General features: G+C 37.3%; 1 protein-coding gene across 1 annotated transcript; it reads left to right on the forward strand.

The window, feature by feature from the left end:
- The first annotated feature begins 2,306 nt into the window (after positions 1-2,306).
- Positions 2,307-3,896, forward strand: LOC107713803 (transcription and mRNA export factor ENY2-like). The gene is made up of 5 exons (XM_016519417.1): positions 2,307-2,491; positions 2,792-2,865; positions 3,277-3,347; positions 3,434-3,508; positions 3,671-3,896. Exons 2-5 carry the CDS (start codon positions 2,798-2,800, stop codon positions 3,742-3,744), a joined length of 288 nt encoding a protein of 95 aa, XP_016374903.1. The 5' UTR covers positions 2,307-2,491; positions 2,792-2,797; the 3' UTR covers positions 3,745-3,896.
- Positions 3,897-17,242: the final 13,346 nt, after the last annotated feature.

Consider the following 17,242-nt stretch of genomic DNA (forward strand, 5'->3'; position numbering starts at 1 on the left):
CAGTTTTCAGCACAGATGAGACTGATACTGTTTATCCATGGAGAATCTTGATTAAATATCTTAATAAATTTCTCTGCTTAGGCACGTCTCAGCTGCAATCTTCACTTCACTGGTAATGCTTAGTGAATTATAAAAAAAGTAGCACCAGAGAAACAGGCAAAAGAGGATGTTTTGACTGCTCACCTCCTATCACTTACACAACTTTGATGATTAATTATAAATTCACATCTCAAAGCATTAATAACACTTTCAGATTATGTTCTGCAGCTCATATTTCAACAGTTAATTACTTATTTCAAAAACGTATCATTGCATAAAAAGTCTGAAGTTAAGGTGAAAGGAGACTAAATAAGGAAAAATCTTTTTGGACCCCTCAGACTGACAGTTAACAAACTGGTTCTGGATTTCACGTGTGAGCACGATCAATCTTCCCATCCTTTTCTCTCATATAAAGAGACACTATGACTCTATAACAGACCTTGCAAGCCATCAATCACTCTGTCAGGCCAGGACGTTTCCACTTGAGTGCTCACTCGCTCCTCAATCGTATAGCCTGAGTTCATGACTTTAACACACATATGGGTCGATATCAATAAAAATCAACACACAATGTATGGAAAGGTGTTAACGGCAAATGAGCCAACACAGAGCTTGCGATACATAGATGTCAGTAAAACAAAGGCAATTAAAAATTATGAGGCATCCAAAAGCTCAGTAGAGTGTTTAATTAATCTAGAGATGAGCAAATCCATGGTAAGAGACTGTCATGGGGTCTTCAAATCAAGCAAAATAAGGCCCCTTAAAAAGCACAATGCCATACTTGTTAGCGGTTTATGACACCCCCATGGTTTAATTAGCTGATTTGGGTGGAAATGATCATTTAGATAATTGTAATACTTTTTAACCACCAAACATTTGATCCTAGAACTTAGGAAGTTAGCTACCACTGCCATTATCGATTTTTAAGATCGGTAATTATAAAGCAGACTTGAAGAGCAAGAACTGATGTCCAGTTATATGTTATAGTGCTGTTGATTATCCTGACACATCATTTTTCAGTCAATGCATTCATCGCACTCTCCCAGCTAATTAGGTTCCAAGATCTATATATGTATAATCAAAGAAACGCAAAATTGATCTGCACTCGAAAAAATCTACTATGTTAAAGCAGGAGTTTTCAGCATCATTACTCCAGTAATCAGTGTCACGCAATCCTTCAGAAATCATTCTAATATGCAATATTTCATGCTCAAGTAACATTTATTATTATTAATGTTGAAAACGGTGCTGCTGCCAGTCAGGATGACTTCTTCTGCCTCACTGAAGGGCTTCTGGCTGCTGCTGTAACCTGAATTATTATTCCACTGCAACTTCACTCCCAAACAAGGTGCATGGAAGCAGAAAACCAAAAAGTTTGCACGCAGGCCAACACAGGCATATTGGTTTAAAGGAATAAAATAACCAACCACTAAGTGTTTCTGGTTTTGTCTTTTGTCATATGAATGATGTGAATAAAATAAAAAGATTACACCTTTTTCATTTTTAGGTTAACTTTCTCTTTAGGTTACTGGAAAGCTTTGAAAATGTGTGTGCTAAATCATACTTAGTCTCACCTAATTAACATTTATCTCAGTGCCAAGTGTACATAAAATGTACTTAGTGCATAATTTATGAGCAAAGCATAATATTTTCTTTTTCAAAAGAGCCACATAACACATTTGACTGACATCACATGGTGTTCTTGTACATTTTTATTTTCAAATAATCTTTACCTGGAATGAAAAGCAGAAGCTTGTGAATTTTGTGTTGCATTCTCTATGACACATCGCCATCTTGTGGTGCAGGATACCTTCATAAATATGGAGAAAAACGTAAATATTAATTTCGTATCAATAAATGTAATATTGTATAAAAATATAGTAAGCATTTGCTAGCCTTCAGAAAAGTTTACCTTAAGTTCTTGCGTAATAACTGTGGTATTTGTTGTAGGCTACTGTTACCACAGCAGGCCTAAAACCATTGCTCCAAGTGCATTGTAAGATTAATGTAATGAAAATTAATCGATGCATAGATTTCCCCTTATTAGATTAATTGAATAGTACGAATCTACAGCATGTCTTTCAAAATGCAGTCTAGTGAAAACATGGTATATTTTCGTAAGGACAGTTTCGGTCTTTCTCTACATATATTTGGATAACTATTGCGTATTTTTAACCACAAGCACACTTTTTCAACGACTATTAAAATATATAAGAGTAGTAGAAAAATCATATTAAGACCCGCGTCTTCTTTGCTTTATTGTACATCAAGCAAGCCAAGAATGCCATTTAACGTAATTGCGTAGGAACCATTAAGTTGGAAGGAACTTTCCGCCAGTGAGCGTGTTTCTGTGGGGAAGGTAACGGTGTGCGGAACGGCCGGCTACAAACAACAGCAAAGAGGTCCACATACACGCCGATTAGAACATTATGCGTATTTTCATCAGTATTTGGTATGTTTATTACAAAATCACATAATATTAAATGATAATTGCAACAACGTTAACTTGATATGGCGGTACTTGCATGGGCCATAAAAATAATTACCTGTGCTCGTTAGCACCAAAATGAGAATTGTAAAAAATGAATTTTCCACAAAGTCCAGCCGGTTGTCGGTCTTGTTTGTTCATGTTCAATTTTAAAAACGAGGAGTGAATATTGTGTTTTGTGAGCTGGCACACCGTTCGTCTGTGGCACTGGCACTACGAGCTCGAAATTACGTCGCGTTTAATCGTTTTCGATTCTTGTTTCAGATTAATATGAGTAAAGAAACACAAATGAGGGCTGCCATTAACCAGAAGTTAATTGAGATGGGTGAGAGGGAGAGGTAAGTGTCTATAATCATGATCCATGAACTGTGTCTCAAAACCTAGAAAGTTCCCTGCTTATGCGACGTTTTTGAGAATCATAGTCCCAAACCCTAGTGATTTGCCTTCCTTGAGGCATATTTCTGGAATGTATGAAATCTTAAGACATTTGAGAAATGTTTTAGTCATTTTTAGAAGTACGCTGAGCTCTGAAGTATTTGATTGGCTACAAATGTGTTTGAGAGTAGTCACAAATGATTCAAGTCATGAAAATGAATTGTGTGTGAATCCTGTAGAAAAAAAAATCTAGCACATCCACACTGTTCAAAAATGCTGTCTATATAGGGTATTCGCTACGTTTTTAGACGCATCCCATGAGTGCATGCTACATTTCATTTATGAAACATTGTCTTTGCTTTTTTTTTTTTCAGGTTAAAGGAGTTGCTTCGAGCCAAGCTCATCGAGTGTGGCTGGAGAGATCAGCTCAAAGCTCTCTGCAAAGGTAAAAACACTGGTCCGATCTATCTCAAAGCACTGCATACACTTCACTGGTTGATTTGTGAAGAAGTATCATTGTTTTTTTTGCAGAGGTGATCAAGGAGAAAGGTTTAGAGAATGTTACTGTCGAAGACTTGGTCGCTGGAGTTACTCCCAAAGGAAGAGGTAGGTGGTTCTTAATCGTAAATCCCTTATGATTTTTATATTGAAACCATTTGGGTGTTAACAAGAATTTTTTTTATATGCATTTATTTGTGAGTGATCAACATCAATGCAACACAGAAAAAGCATGATCATCATCATTAATAACTCTTTTGTGTTCCTCAGCCCTGGTGCCTGACAGTGTAAAGAAGGAGCTGCTGCAGAGAATAAGAGCCTTTCTCGCCCAGCAGTCGACATGATGCTCAGCATATCTGAGAATATTTTGAGAGTATCTGTCATTTTTGTATTGACATTATGCCAATAGCAATGCCAGAATGCTGTAAGTTGAACTGTTTCGTGGTGTGATTTCACTCTTCATTGTGTATTTTTGTTACTGTCAATAAAGGTTGATCATGTTTGTACATATTTTGGACCGCTTGAATCATTTAAGTATTTAATTTATATCTCTGTATTGAATTAATTTATTAAGTGTTTTTTCCAAATGTCAGTCTAGTACAGAATACAGAAACCCTCATTCTTCAGTGCTTTCACCAACACACCACTGCCCTCTGCTGGGTAAGGCTAGATACCTAATGATAAATCTCTAATTTCTATGAATTTTCCTGGGGAAAAGGGAGCTTTTCACAATGATGCCATAGAAAAACATTTCAGTGAAAAGCTCTTAAAAATCATTTTTTACTTAGTTGTGAAGAACTTTTTTTTTAAATCATAAAACTACCAACAAACCAAACATAATACTGATTCCAACTTATTCAAAACAAAATTCTAAATCCTTTAATGCCAGTCTGTATATATATCGGTTGTTTCATTCCTCAACTGTAAATCACTTTGGATAAAAGCATCTGCAAAATGAATAAATGTAAATTTAATTATTTCAGTTCCTGTTTTAAGCATCAACTCGGCACAGATAAAAACATAATTTTGTCTAGTTAATATCAAAACCAAGTCCTCCCAGTTGTACTGGTCTGTTAAAGCCAAACTCTTTATCATAATTTATATTTAGAGTATTCCAATATTGTATTCTAATTCTGATATTTTGATCAAATTATGTTCAAGTATCAGTTTGACATTCAAACGGTGTGCATTCTACTTTGGAAAATCTCCTAAAAACAAACAAACAAACAAAAAAAAGTATGTTATATTGGCATGTATAAAACTGAAACCACTTGATATTTGCTGAGCGGAACACAGTCTGGAAATCTCATAATGTTTTCATTTTTGTCAGAAATTTAAAATGACAAATTGTATAACCCTGATTTTGACATTTCACAGAGCACACTAACCACAAAAGAAAATTTCAAACCTAGAGCTAATTTGTAACAATTTTAGTTTTGTCATAAAACCAAGAACAGACATATATGTATCAGATTTCTACAGTTCAGCTTTTTCAGCTTTCCCAGGGTGTACGCTAAAATAGGCTGAATTCTTTTGCCTAAATTTATGAGACTGAACACGGCTTCAGCTCTTATGGAGCTTACAGTTCAAGTCTACATCTGCATGGGTGTGCATCTCACTCACTCTGAGCATAAATAGGGAAAAATTGGCAGAGTTCTGCCTCAGGACTGAGAAGATTTAAACGTATTTACACCCTGTTGTGCCTCCAGGGAACTGTTTTCCACCAGCTAATGAGACTCTAGAGCAAGGTCCACTCTGTTATTTCTGGCATGTGCCTGCCGGTCAAGCAGGCATCATTCTCTCTCTCTCTCTCTCTCTCTCTCTCTCTCTCTTATTTCTTCTCTCAGTAGTCCATTGCAAATGACAAATAAGAGGAAATACATCATCCCCTTTAATTTAAGAGCCAAGGCAAGGTCTGCCAAAGTTAACACAAGGCAATCTTAGGTAATGATCAGCGAATGTGTATGAAGTTTCATTGAGTATGACTTCACATTTCTCTTGTTTATCCCACGACGGCAACATTTTAAATCCACGGCAGCTATGGAAGGAATGTTGTGGAAGTGCAGATTTATTTGCACATATTACAATCAGAATCTGCTGTAATTGAAATATATGAAGGTGAATCTCAGCAGGTTAAACTAAAACAATAATAATAATAATAATAAAAACATTTTTGTTACTTAAAATAAACGTTAACTGAAATAAAGTATAAAAAATAAATTAAGCCAGTTACTACTGCAACATTTTTCATTTTTCAAAAATAAGTTTTTAAAAAAAGTTTTTTAAGACAAAACCCCACAAAATTACTAAAACTTTAAGTAGAATTAAAATGAAAGTAATTCAAAATATGAATTAAAAACTAACAATATCTCAATTATTTAATGATCTGAGGTAGAAGTCTGTCCAGAGTGTGGGTCTTCTTGTTGCTAACAGTTCTTCTGAAAAGGATTTTCCACATCCTTACAGGTGCTGCGTGGACAATACGATTACCTTAAAATGACATTTTTGTCATCATTCACTCACCCACATGTCGTTCCAAATCTTAATAGTTTTCTTTTTTTCTGTGGAACAGATGTGTCTGGTTTGATTTTGACCCCATTCACTTTCATTGCATGGACAAAAACTATTGAAACACTCTTCTGTAAAAAAATGAAGATAAGTCATATTTTTTTAAATGACATAAGGGTAAATGATAACAGAAAGTTCATTTTTGGATGAGCTATGCCTTTAGTTAAAAGAACAAAAAAAGAAAATTAGCTGAAAATTTACTCAAACTCAGGTCTTCCAAGATGTAGATGGGTTTGTTTCTTCATTGGAACAGATTTGGAGAAATGTAACTTTACTTGTTCACCAATGGATCCTCTGCAGTCAATGGGTGCCGTCAGAATGAGAGTTCAAACAGCATCAAAACATCACAATAATCGACAAGTAATCCATACGACTCCAGTCCATCAGTTAATGTCTTGTGAAGTAAAAAGCTGTGTGTTTGCAAGAAACAAATCCACCATTAAGGCATTTCAACTTTAAACCTTTCTCCTGGCCAAAATACCAGTCCACAACCCCATAATAACGCTTACTCCTGGGAAAACATCCTCAGTTGTACTCTCACATCAAAATCCACCAACATATTTGTTTAGAACTTGGACTGTTTTCACTTAGAAATGGTACTTGATCTGTGCATATTTCACTCCTGATTCGGACAAGACAACTGTTTCACTGGGGAAAGCAATATTATGGATAGAGGAGTTGTATTTTAGTTTAAAGTTAATTGATAGACTGATGTTGTTTGGATTACTTGTGGATTATTGTGATGTTTTTATTAGCTGCTCATTCTGATGGCACCCATTCACTGCAGACGATCCATTGATGAACAAGTGATGTAATGCAAAATTTCTCTCAGCTTTTTTCTAATGAAGAGACTAACTACATCTTGGATGACCGGAGGGTAAGTACATTTTCAGCAAATTTTCAGTTTTGTGTGAACTATTCCTTTAATCAAGTGCACTGAACTGACTTGAGCTGAATAATGACTATTGTCTTTTTAGAGCTGCTTTACAGAATTTGTCTCATATTTGATTAAGTTTGCATCATTGATTCTGTTTCCTGTTTATTGCTGCGAAGCTGCATTGAAACAAGTAGTGCTATATAAATAAAGGTGACTTGACTTGACTTGACTTTAACAGGTGGCAGGGAATGCCTAAACAATCTAATTGAGCTGTCATTTCCTCACATCTAAAACATTTCAGTGAGCAATACCTACAGCGTAGCAGGGATCAGCTGGTTTCTTGCTGTGTCCAATGCCGCGAAAGAGAGAAAGAGGTCAGTAAACACAAAGCAGACACTGTTTATACTGTTTTGAACGCAAGGCCACTTATTGTCTAGGCTTAATTTGCCGTTCCCCTCTTTGAAGCGTGCTACACATTTATATATTTCCTGACTCTAAAGCCTCAACTGCGGGTTTTTACCCACCACCGCTGCAATTGGATAGCGCATTTCCATGTGGGGCTCTCTTGGGCTCTCCTCTTATGATAGGAAACACAAGCAGAGATCATTTCTCTGGCGGACGGGGCTGCAGAGAGGCCCCCCGAGTGGGCCAGACACCGCTGCAGGGGCTTCTGGCACACCCTGGCAGCAGAATGGTTTCAGTTAAGAATTTCAGTAATCACTTTTAGGAGCATAATATATAGCTGACCTTTGGCAGCGACACACGACCCCCACTCCCCCGGCGATTTGATCAAAGGAGGCGGCGGTGGCTGTGCAAACACTGCTATCAGTGAACTCCAATGGATTTACTGCCTGCTTCTTCTCTTCCTTGTCTCAGCCCAAGTTGTGTCGCTGATACATGGAGGGAGAAGGGTTTCATCTTACAGGATCTTGCCCTCCCCGCTTGAATTTACAGCCCCGATCGGGACCCCACCAATGACACCTCAGCCATCCCGAGCCGTCCGCCTCTCTCATCAACCCCAGTGGTTTACTTGTGGGAACTTGGAACACACATGTGCTGTTGCACGGCCCACAAACTTAATGCTAGGTTAAAGAGGAAGAATCCCAACAGGAAAAGAGAGAAAAAGAACAAGAATGAGAGAGTGGGGAAAAGAACAGCCGTTAATCATGTCTTGAAGAGCCCCGCTGCAGGAGGGAGAGAGAGTGCATGACCTGTGTATCGCAGCAACTGGCCATCCCAAAAGCTGGCATGGAACCAGGTATTATGCAAACCACTCATAACATAAAGAACGTCCTTAACTACACGACTGAGAGATGAACAAGGGCGTATGACTCTCAGACAGTTATGTTTACATCCACATGTGTTTACAAAGATGTCTTTGCAGTTTCAAGTGCAATAGTTTTCAGCATTTTTTTTTTTTTTACATTTTAACCTTTTATGGGCATACATGGAATAAAAAGCCTATGGAAAAATTATTAACATAACTTGTAGTTTGTGGTTTATTGGGTCAATAACTATTTTTTATTATGCGATTTTTCAAAATTCTGCACTGATTTCTATTATTTACACTGAAATAAAAGGCCTCTCACACTCAACTATATCTTTTTAAATGAAAATATGTGATGTGTTAAACCAATCTGTATGTGGATAAAGTCACACTTTCTCATATGTAGTGATGCTCACTAATAAAATGCATTAGTATAACAAAACAATACCAAAAGAGACATACAATTTTTAATAAAAGACAATAATAAAATTTCTGTGCCTTCCTTTGCAAAAAAATATTCTATTCAATCACTATTGTGATTGATTTACATTAAATATAAAAAGGGTATGATATGTCAAACATAAATAAAGTCATTTTTATTCAGTGTAAATACCTGTAAATAACTATCAATGGAGAACTGAAAGTTCAATTACAATACTATATATATATATATATATATATTTTTTTTTTTTTTTTTTTGCAAAAGATGCCTCGAACAGGTTGAGATGACTAGATATAATGACTCAAAATGCAGTTAAGATGCCTATTAAAGGGTTAATGCAATTTCGACCTGTTGGAAATTTATTGTTGGATTTTGAGCATGTGTTCAGAGCACAAAAGATATGAGAGGACTATTTGTCAGTCGTCTTAGTTATCACTATGACACTCTTATCAAAGCCATTATGACCACAAATCATTATCAAAGTCTGCTACCAAGTGAAGTTATTTCACTGCATGTAACATTAATGCACAATTAAAACTTAAATTAGAAATCAAAAACTTTATTTCTGCTGCTTTCCCATTCTGTGAACAATTACTAATAACAATTTTATTGTATGCATGAAAAATATTTGAGGAAATTAAAATACAAGATACAAGATCAAAACATTTTATCTGTCCTATCAGTTTCTTATCTTGGCACAGCAGCAGCTCTTAATGCCACTGGACTGTCAGACATAATTCAGTTGAACTGCACTATAAATATTCCAGTGGGCAAAACATGAGCACCAAAGTCAGAAACAACCATGAAAGGAAGATTAAAGCCACTGCCTTATTTTTACTCTGCTTTTGTTTGGTGATAAAAAAAAATCTGTGGGAATAAAATAATAATAATTAAATTCTTCTGATGTGGTCAAATGTTTTTCTTCAGAGATTTTATAAGTTGTGGTCATTTTCTGATGTCTTTGCACCATCTGTTGTGTTTAAATAAATTCCACACTAAAATGTGTAACAGTAAATCATGCAAAAGAGCAATAATACAGATTAGCCACCTGGTGGCATGACAACACCAGAGTCTTCCCAGATCAGGTGTTACCAATAGGCTGATGAACCACAGCTGCAGATGGAGATTAAAGCAGTTGGCATTGATAATAAAGTGATGGGGCAATTGACTTGACCAGTAAGATGATTCAAACCCAAACCGAGAATGTTTGCATGCTTGGAAAATATCAGCAGGTGGGCCATTTAATAACCTTTGGTATAATGGGATGAATGATAAAGATACATAAAAACACCCATTCCCCAGGTCATGCTTGTTTATTGGTTGACATGACCAGGAGTGTTTATTTGACTCATTTCATTACAATGTGCACAGTGTCATTAAAAGTCCACAGGATGTCCTGTGTTTTTATGAGCTTCTTGGGCAAAATGTGGGAAAAAAGGGAACTGCTTCCTGATTCTACCACGAGAGTGTAACCACCTAAGGTTATGACCATCCTGGAAAAACAGCAGGAAAAAAGAAACAAAGTAGCTTTCGCGTTGATTCACTTTCCTTCCCAGAGGACACATCTAAAACCAACAACAACACAAACTGACAAGCCTTTTTTTTATTAGGTTGGCCAAACGATGGAAAAGCACACATCTTTCTAATGAAACTAATCTTCTGTAATGATGCTAAGGTCAGAGTGATTATTAGCTAGCCTACATGTATACTACCAAAAAATAAGGTATGTAACAGCATTCCTGTTGGTAAGGCAGAATTGTTTCCTGCTCGTCTTTCCTGTGTCAGCCTTGCTGATAAGCAGCAGTGTTTGGTCGGTAAACTAGAGTCAAGGTGCCTGCAATAAAGCGCTTACGAAGGTGTGAAGGTTTTACAGCTTTGTGTGAGGTCATCTGTGCTGTGCAATGAGGAAAAACATGCAACATTGTTACGGTAACACTGCAGGAACACGGCTTGTTTGGTACGCAGGTGCCAGGAATGCAGTAAGAGTGATTCACCTTGCTCCTCGTTGAACTCTTCCGACTTAATTAGTCTATTTGACTTCACAGCTGTGAAAGAGCACGTCCCTAGCCAAGAAAAACAATAAAGCAATTACACCAATGATGCATCATGTGCAGTGCATAGAAAAAGCAGCTCTGGTGCTTGCAGAAATCCAATTCAACTCATTTTAGCTCTGTTGACCTGGATATAAGCAAGTTTATGGGCCCGCTGCTTCTTTCTGCACTTTAACCGACATCTGGTTGACGTCAATTAAAATGCAGTTATGTATTTTATGCAGATTTTACTTTAAGACTGAATACTTTCTACCTCTGATATGGAGATCTGAAGACAACTGTGCACTCTTAAAAATAAAGGTTCTTTATTAGTATACATGATTCCATGTAAAAGTTTAATTTTTCTTTATAGTGGGAAAAAGTTCTTTAGATTTTTAAAATGTTCTTCAGACTTAAAAAACAAAACTTTTCACTGAAAGGTTCTTTGGGGAACCAAAAATTATTATTTTATGACATTGCTACAAGCTTCGGTCTTGCTGATGAGGGCAACGTGAAGTACTGTAACTTCAAGGCCATATGTCAGCAAATGAGCACACATACGCTCCACATCCCCACCCTGCCTATAGATCACCAGTCTAACATACAGAAATTCACATACACCTGATATCAAGCCCGCACAAAAGTAAAGCACATGCCCTTTTCCCCTAGACCGCCATCAGAGTGATCCAAACACAGCTGTCAAAACTCCGCCACTTCCAGTGCAGCAGAGGTGAGACAGGCGGGGTGAGCAAAAAGGGGAGCATGCATCAGCCCAGCGTTATGTCATGAATAACATTTGAAATGACTCCTAGGACCCACCTTGTCGGGGCCTCTCTCCCCACCAACCCGTCACAATCAGCGGCCCAGGGTCCAGCTCCACCTTGCTCGCCTCACATATGTTGCTGTGCTGTATGTGCACTGCTGAATTCGCATACATGTTCTGAGCTGCAGACTCCCTTAAGAAAACCTTCTGCAATCAAAGAGAAAAGATGCATTTGTGAAAATTTATATGGGTGTTTCTTCAACTATGGGCACTTTCAGCCCTGTGGGCTTAAAGAAAAGAACTCACTTTAAACACACTTTTTACATGTTCATTTGTGGAATTTGTCTGCTAACAATGTTCAACAATGGTTACAGGAGAATTCTGTCAATTTGCCATTTGTTTTTGAAACGTAATTGATAATTTCCACTAGTGTCACATCTCAAATTATGTATTTTAATAGCATTGTGTCATGTAAATGACACTTGTTTTTAAACAAAAATGAAAAAAAAAAGTTTCCTTTGTAAAGCTATATTCATAGAATTTTACATATCTTAAATACACAATTGAATCATGTTTTCATACGTTTTGTGTAATTTGACAAAATCACAGTTTGATTGGAAATTATACAAAATGAAAATATTGTTAACAAGTGATATTTACCTTCATTTTAATTAGTTTTCTTTACACATTACTTCTCATATTTTATCTCAAGCATGATCTTTTGTCTCCTTGGTTATCGGGAACACAAACAAACAAACACATTTTTCTGAAAGTGTAGCTGTCCTGCTGTTGTTAAAATTAATAATTCAGATTAATAAAATATAAAGAATTTAAAATGTATTGAAAAATGTGCAATACTGGTTAAAAAAAAATCTAAGACCATTTTAATTTGACAAATTTCTAAAACAGAAATGTTTCTTTTAATAATATATAACTCCTGGGACAACAGCCATATACAATAGGGCTTAAGAGGCATAGCAAAGTCCACATCGCCACGTGCTTTAAATGTTTTGTTTTAGTACAGACAATTTACTGTTTGTTATGTCTTCAAAGAGTCTTTTAAGAGAACTGAATTGCCCACTGTATATTTTGTTGCACACGTACATACACGCACACACACAGACAGCCTGGGCTCATCAAGAACTACTACAGGAATTGTTGAATTTAATGCTTGTGCAATAACAAAAAGCTCCTCAGACTAGTCAAAAGTTGGACTGAATATGCAATTATCCACTACAGCAGCGAACCAAGGACAAGGTTGGTTTCTCAAGATCACGTTGACACTAAATCGTAATATTCATAACCTATACTCCATATGGTTGTGATAACATTTGGACCTTGCTTCCACTTCCAGTAAATCAGAGTGTATCAACACAGAAGGTTCCTGCAAGTGACTGCCTTGTTGTGCAACCGTGGCCTTAGAGTTAAATCCCTCCCATAAATTATCAGATCCTTCTTTAGGTCAGCGACATAAATCTAATCCCAAATTATGTTCCAGGAAGTTCTCGGGAGAGCTTTCTAACCCAGAGAAGCACCTGAGAACTACGCTTCATATTTTTTGAACGGTGTTTTTTTATGTTCTGTGGTTGTGTGATGGCTTGTCTCAAAAGTAGCCCTTAATCCCGCTCTATCCGGTTCTCTTAAATGAGGCGCGAGGAATGCGTCAGCCTCTTCAGTCCCGCTGTTATGCAGGTGAGCGACAAGACAAGGGATTAACTTTTAAACTAGCACTCGATTTGATCACATCTGCATGGAGATCAAATCCAGCCCTCAGGGCTTCATCCTTGCGACAGTCACCACTGCATTTAAGTGCTAAGTGGCCCAAATCTGAGATGTTCTCATCTAAAGCTCTGTACTTTTCCGATTCTCTTGGAAGCCTCAAAAACTCAATGAGTTCAAGTACCTCTTTATGTCCCTGTGTGATTAGCTGCAAGCTTGGCTGATGAGCTGGCATTCTCCTGACAATATTGGATGGCTAGCGTTTAAGGGAAATGTGCTTTTTCTCATGTTAGCTTTGGTGCAAGGAAACCGTGTGGTTTCACAATTTCAAGATTATTATGGAGATCTTCAGTTCCCCTACCACATTAAGTGGTTGTGGTGCACACTCAGGTCTGCTGAGACCATAGAAACAAACACAGTGGTTTAGCGCTGGGCAAATGCCAAGACAAATGGCTGCTTCAGGTGAAAACAAACCTTGGCCAGAGCTAGCTAGCCTTTTTTTTTCTGTTCCATCGGAGGGTGTTTCTTTCTGGAACGTTCTTACTTGAGCTCATCCACCCTGTAGCTCACTCAGGGCCTGTGAATTCATCAAAATGAGGAATTAATGTTGAAATGCCACTCTGCGAAAGAAACGGTTTCCCAGGTGCTCGAGGATTTAAAGTGAACAAGCTCTTCAAAGCCACTCCGCTGCACTCTTTGAGACATTAAATGATGGAAACTAACAGAAACCGAGTGAAGATTTGTCAACTATAAAATATGACTTCAGAGGGTTAAAGAAAAGAAATGGAAATTTCACATCCACATTTCCCCCTCGCAACCTCATAGTCTCCATTGCTCCTGGCATTCGTGTACAATTGGCCATATCTGGCATAAGACCACAATAAAAGTATTGACTATACCCCGAGCTGTCATAAATCCTTAGTTGGGAATTTTACCTCTGCTATTTCACAGGGTCATTTCCCTGTGTGCGGGTTCATATGCAAATATTCATATTTACGAGCAGCCATTTCATGTTATGGCCTATTATGGCAACAGCCAGTAAGATGAGGCCTTATATCGTTTCTAGGTAAAAAAAAAAAAAAGATAAAACCGCAAAAACTTTAACTGGATGTTACTTATTTGTTTGTATGGATATTATGTATTTTTAAGTATTAAAGGGACAGCCAAAATAAAAATTCTGACATCATATACTCAAAATTATTATTATTATTATTATTATTCCAAACCGTATGACTTTCTTCCATAGAACATAAAAGAAGATGCTTTCCAGAACTGTCTTTGTCCGAAACCACACTGCACCCCATTGACCCATTGTCCCATGGACAAAAAAGCTGAAAAATATAAAAATATTTTCTTTTGTATTCCACAGAATCAGAAAGTCAAACTTGTTTTGAATGACATGAGGATGAGTAAATGGTGACAAATTTTCATTTTTTGTCAGAATCAGAATCAGAATGAGCTTTATTGCCAGGTATGTTTACACATACGAGGAATTTGTTTTCGTGACAGAAGCTTCCACAGTGTAACAGAATGACAGTGACAGAACAAAAAAACACAGATAATAAAAAATAAAAATACATAAAAAATAAAAAATAGAACAAGTAAAATAAGGAATAAAAAATATACAAATCGACAATTGTATGTACAGGTATAGAACAATAGACAGTTGTATGTACAGGTATATTATGTGCAAATTGAAATGTAGACTGGGTCTACTAAAGCTACTGAGTTGTTGAACTATACTATACTAATACTATAGGTGTAGTGTGTTAATCCTGGTAATAATTACAGACCTCACTCAAAACCAACCAGTCTGATTGGATGAACCAAGAATGGTTGATTCAAGCTCACTATTGTACAGTCTCAGGAAATGACATCAACTCACAACATAATCCATGGTGTTGTTGCTTATCCGTCAGGTTCTGCATGGGACTCAGGGTAGTCACCTGTGGCACACCTGAGGGGAGCCTGTTAAAGAGGTTAAGTGGCGTCAATTAAGAGAACAATTGGTTTAGTCCCACAATTAAGAGCCTAAGTCTTACTGAATGCAAAAAAGACCCTGAAGGACCACAGCCAAGGATCTCAAGCATTCACTCAATCTGAACAGCCCGCCCCCCTACAGACCAATGGAATACCAGCTTGGGGGCTAAGGGAGCAGCACTGTCCCGCTGGGGGTGGATGGTTTGCACTGTGATTTAATGCTAATGAAACGGCCTTAGCTGTAACTTAACCTCCCTTCAACGAGGGCAATAAACAGTCAGTCTTTCAGCACCAGCTCATACGAAGCTCAGGGAAGGCATCATGGGAAAGACTGCCAAATCAACGCCAGTGACACTGCTGACTGCCATCCATTTATTGTCATTTTTTCAGGGATCTAGATGTCTAGCTGGCAGTCAGGAGTCCATCTGAAAGGAGAGGCTGAGAAGGGTATCAGGACAGCGAGGTTAGAAAGCTAATCGGTTCTTTACTCAACTTGCACAAAAGCCCTTACTGAACGGTTTCTTAATCCGTTCAGATATATGTAGCTGCGTGTATACAGTTTGTTGAATTAATCGTCAGATCTGCTTATGGCGAGAAATCCACATCACATGCAGAGGAGACCCTTGGGCGAACACTTGCTGGCATTCCAGAAGACGCTCTGTAGGTCATGTAACAGTACACAAGTCATATGCAACACTTCGTTCATTTAGACAAGTGCCAATGTGCACCGAGCAGATGGAACTCATTAACATTTGGCTTGGCGAATTTCTGCCCGGCCCAGAGAGGAAGGGGCCTGATATGAAATAATATCAACACATACATAGATTTAAAGACACACTTTCATTGCTCTCCTAAGGGTCATATGGAGCCAAATGGGCTATTAATTTACCAGCGTGTGCTCCGTTATTTCACAGTGAATGAACTTGGGCAAAAGCTTATAATTTTCATGGTACCCTAAAGTTTGAAAATGAGAAAGTTACTGGCCTTTTTTGACCGATTTTCTGTCATCTGGAATGTACTTTATATGTTCAACAGATTTACTTGCACTTGTTTCCATTTTGCATAATATTATTGTTGCGTAAAGAATGCCTGTTTATAATGGCCCTGCTGTATTTGTCCCACATCTATATGTTTATGTCATAACTAAATCAAAATTATAACACGTTGTGTCCTTGCCAGCACATGTGGGAATGATATTAACCAAACCTAACAATTTTTTGTCTGTTTATCATGTTCACAGCTATTAATTAAAGGAATAGTTCACCTAAAATTTTAAATTTGTCATTTACTCACCCTCACTGTTCAAATCCCATAAGCCTTCCTTTCTCAACACAAGATTATATAAATTAGAGTTATATAATTAAAGTGAATGAAGAATGGGGCTGTTAAGCATCAAAAAGGATGCAAAATCACCATACAAGTGTTCACGCGAGTCATGCAGCATATTCCAAGTATTCTGACGCTATATTATAGCTTTATGTGACAAATGGTTTAATTTAAGTCATTCACTGATAATTTTCCACTACAGTCTTAACTGTTGTTACCAGACCATTGAGTGAATCAGTCATGAACAAATCATTCAGAGTGATTTTACATACAACAACAAAGCCATTTAAGTTAGAAATTACATAAGGGTGAATAAATGGTTTTTAATTTTATTTATTTATTTTAGATGAACTGTCCCTTTAAGTGAGTTTTTTTATGTCTAGCGCTCTCCTTTTTCCTGCTTCCACTTGTTGGCTCTCTATCTCGTTAATTTATATATATTTATATATATATTCACAAGCACACTCACAAATAAGACCAAATATCCACTGGGATTTTTGCAATCCTACTTCCTCTAAAACATATCTGTCAGTTGCAGAAGTCTGACACTCGTATGTGGTGTACAGGAAACAGTACAACTCTCCAAATGACCTGGTTCTCAACGTTTCTTCTAGACTAATTATTTCCAGTTGTAATTGGAATAACTTTCTTTTTAATAACCCAGCAGGATCAGAGCTCTGACACGGCTCATATAAACACTCTCCACCTGGTTGGAAGGGAGCCTTTGCATGGGGTATCAAAACATAAATAAAAATCATGCTTGATGTGACATCCCTTGTGTTCATTCTGCAGACAGATTCATGTTGGATAGGGTTTCCCTCTCTTCTGCCTGACTAGCTCTGGCTGCCTGATTGACTGTGATGGGCTTTA

The sequence above is a fragment of the Sinocyclocheilus rhinocerous genome, unplaced genomic scaffold (assembly GCF_001515625.1).
Source record: "Sinocyclocheilus rhinocerous isolate Xijiao unplaced genomic scaffold, SAMN03320098_v1.1 scaffold779, whole genome shotgun sequence".
Taxonomy (NCBI): domain Eukaryota; kingdom Metazoa; phylum Chordata; class Actinopteri; order Cypriniformes; family Cyprinidae; genus Sinocyclocheilus; species Sinocyclocheilus rhinocerous.

Bases quoted from the DNA above. Each gene is read 5' to 3' on its own strand.
- LOC107713803 (XM_016519417.1), top strand. From the start codon at position 2,798: ATGAGTAAAGAAACACAAATGAGGGCTGCCATTAACCAGAAGTTAATT. The intron at 2,866-3,276 runs GTAAGTGTCTAT...TTTTTTTTTCAG, and splicing joins GAGATGGGTGAGAGGGAGAG to GTTAAAGGAGTTGCTTCGAG. The intron at 3,348-3,433 runs GTAAAAACACTG...TTTTTTTTGCAG, and splicing joins GCTCAAAGCTCTCTGCAAAG to AGGTGATCAAGGAGAAAGGT.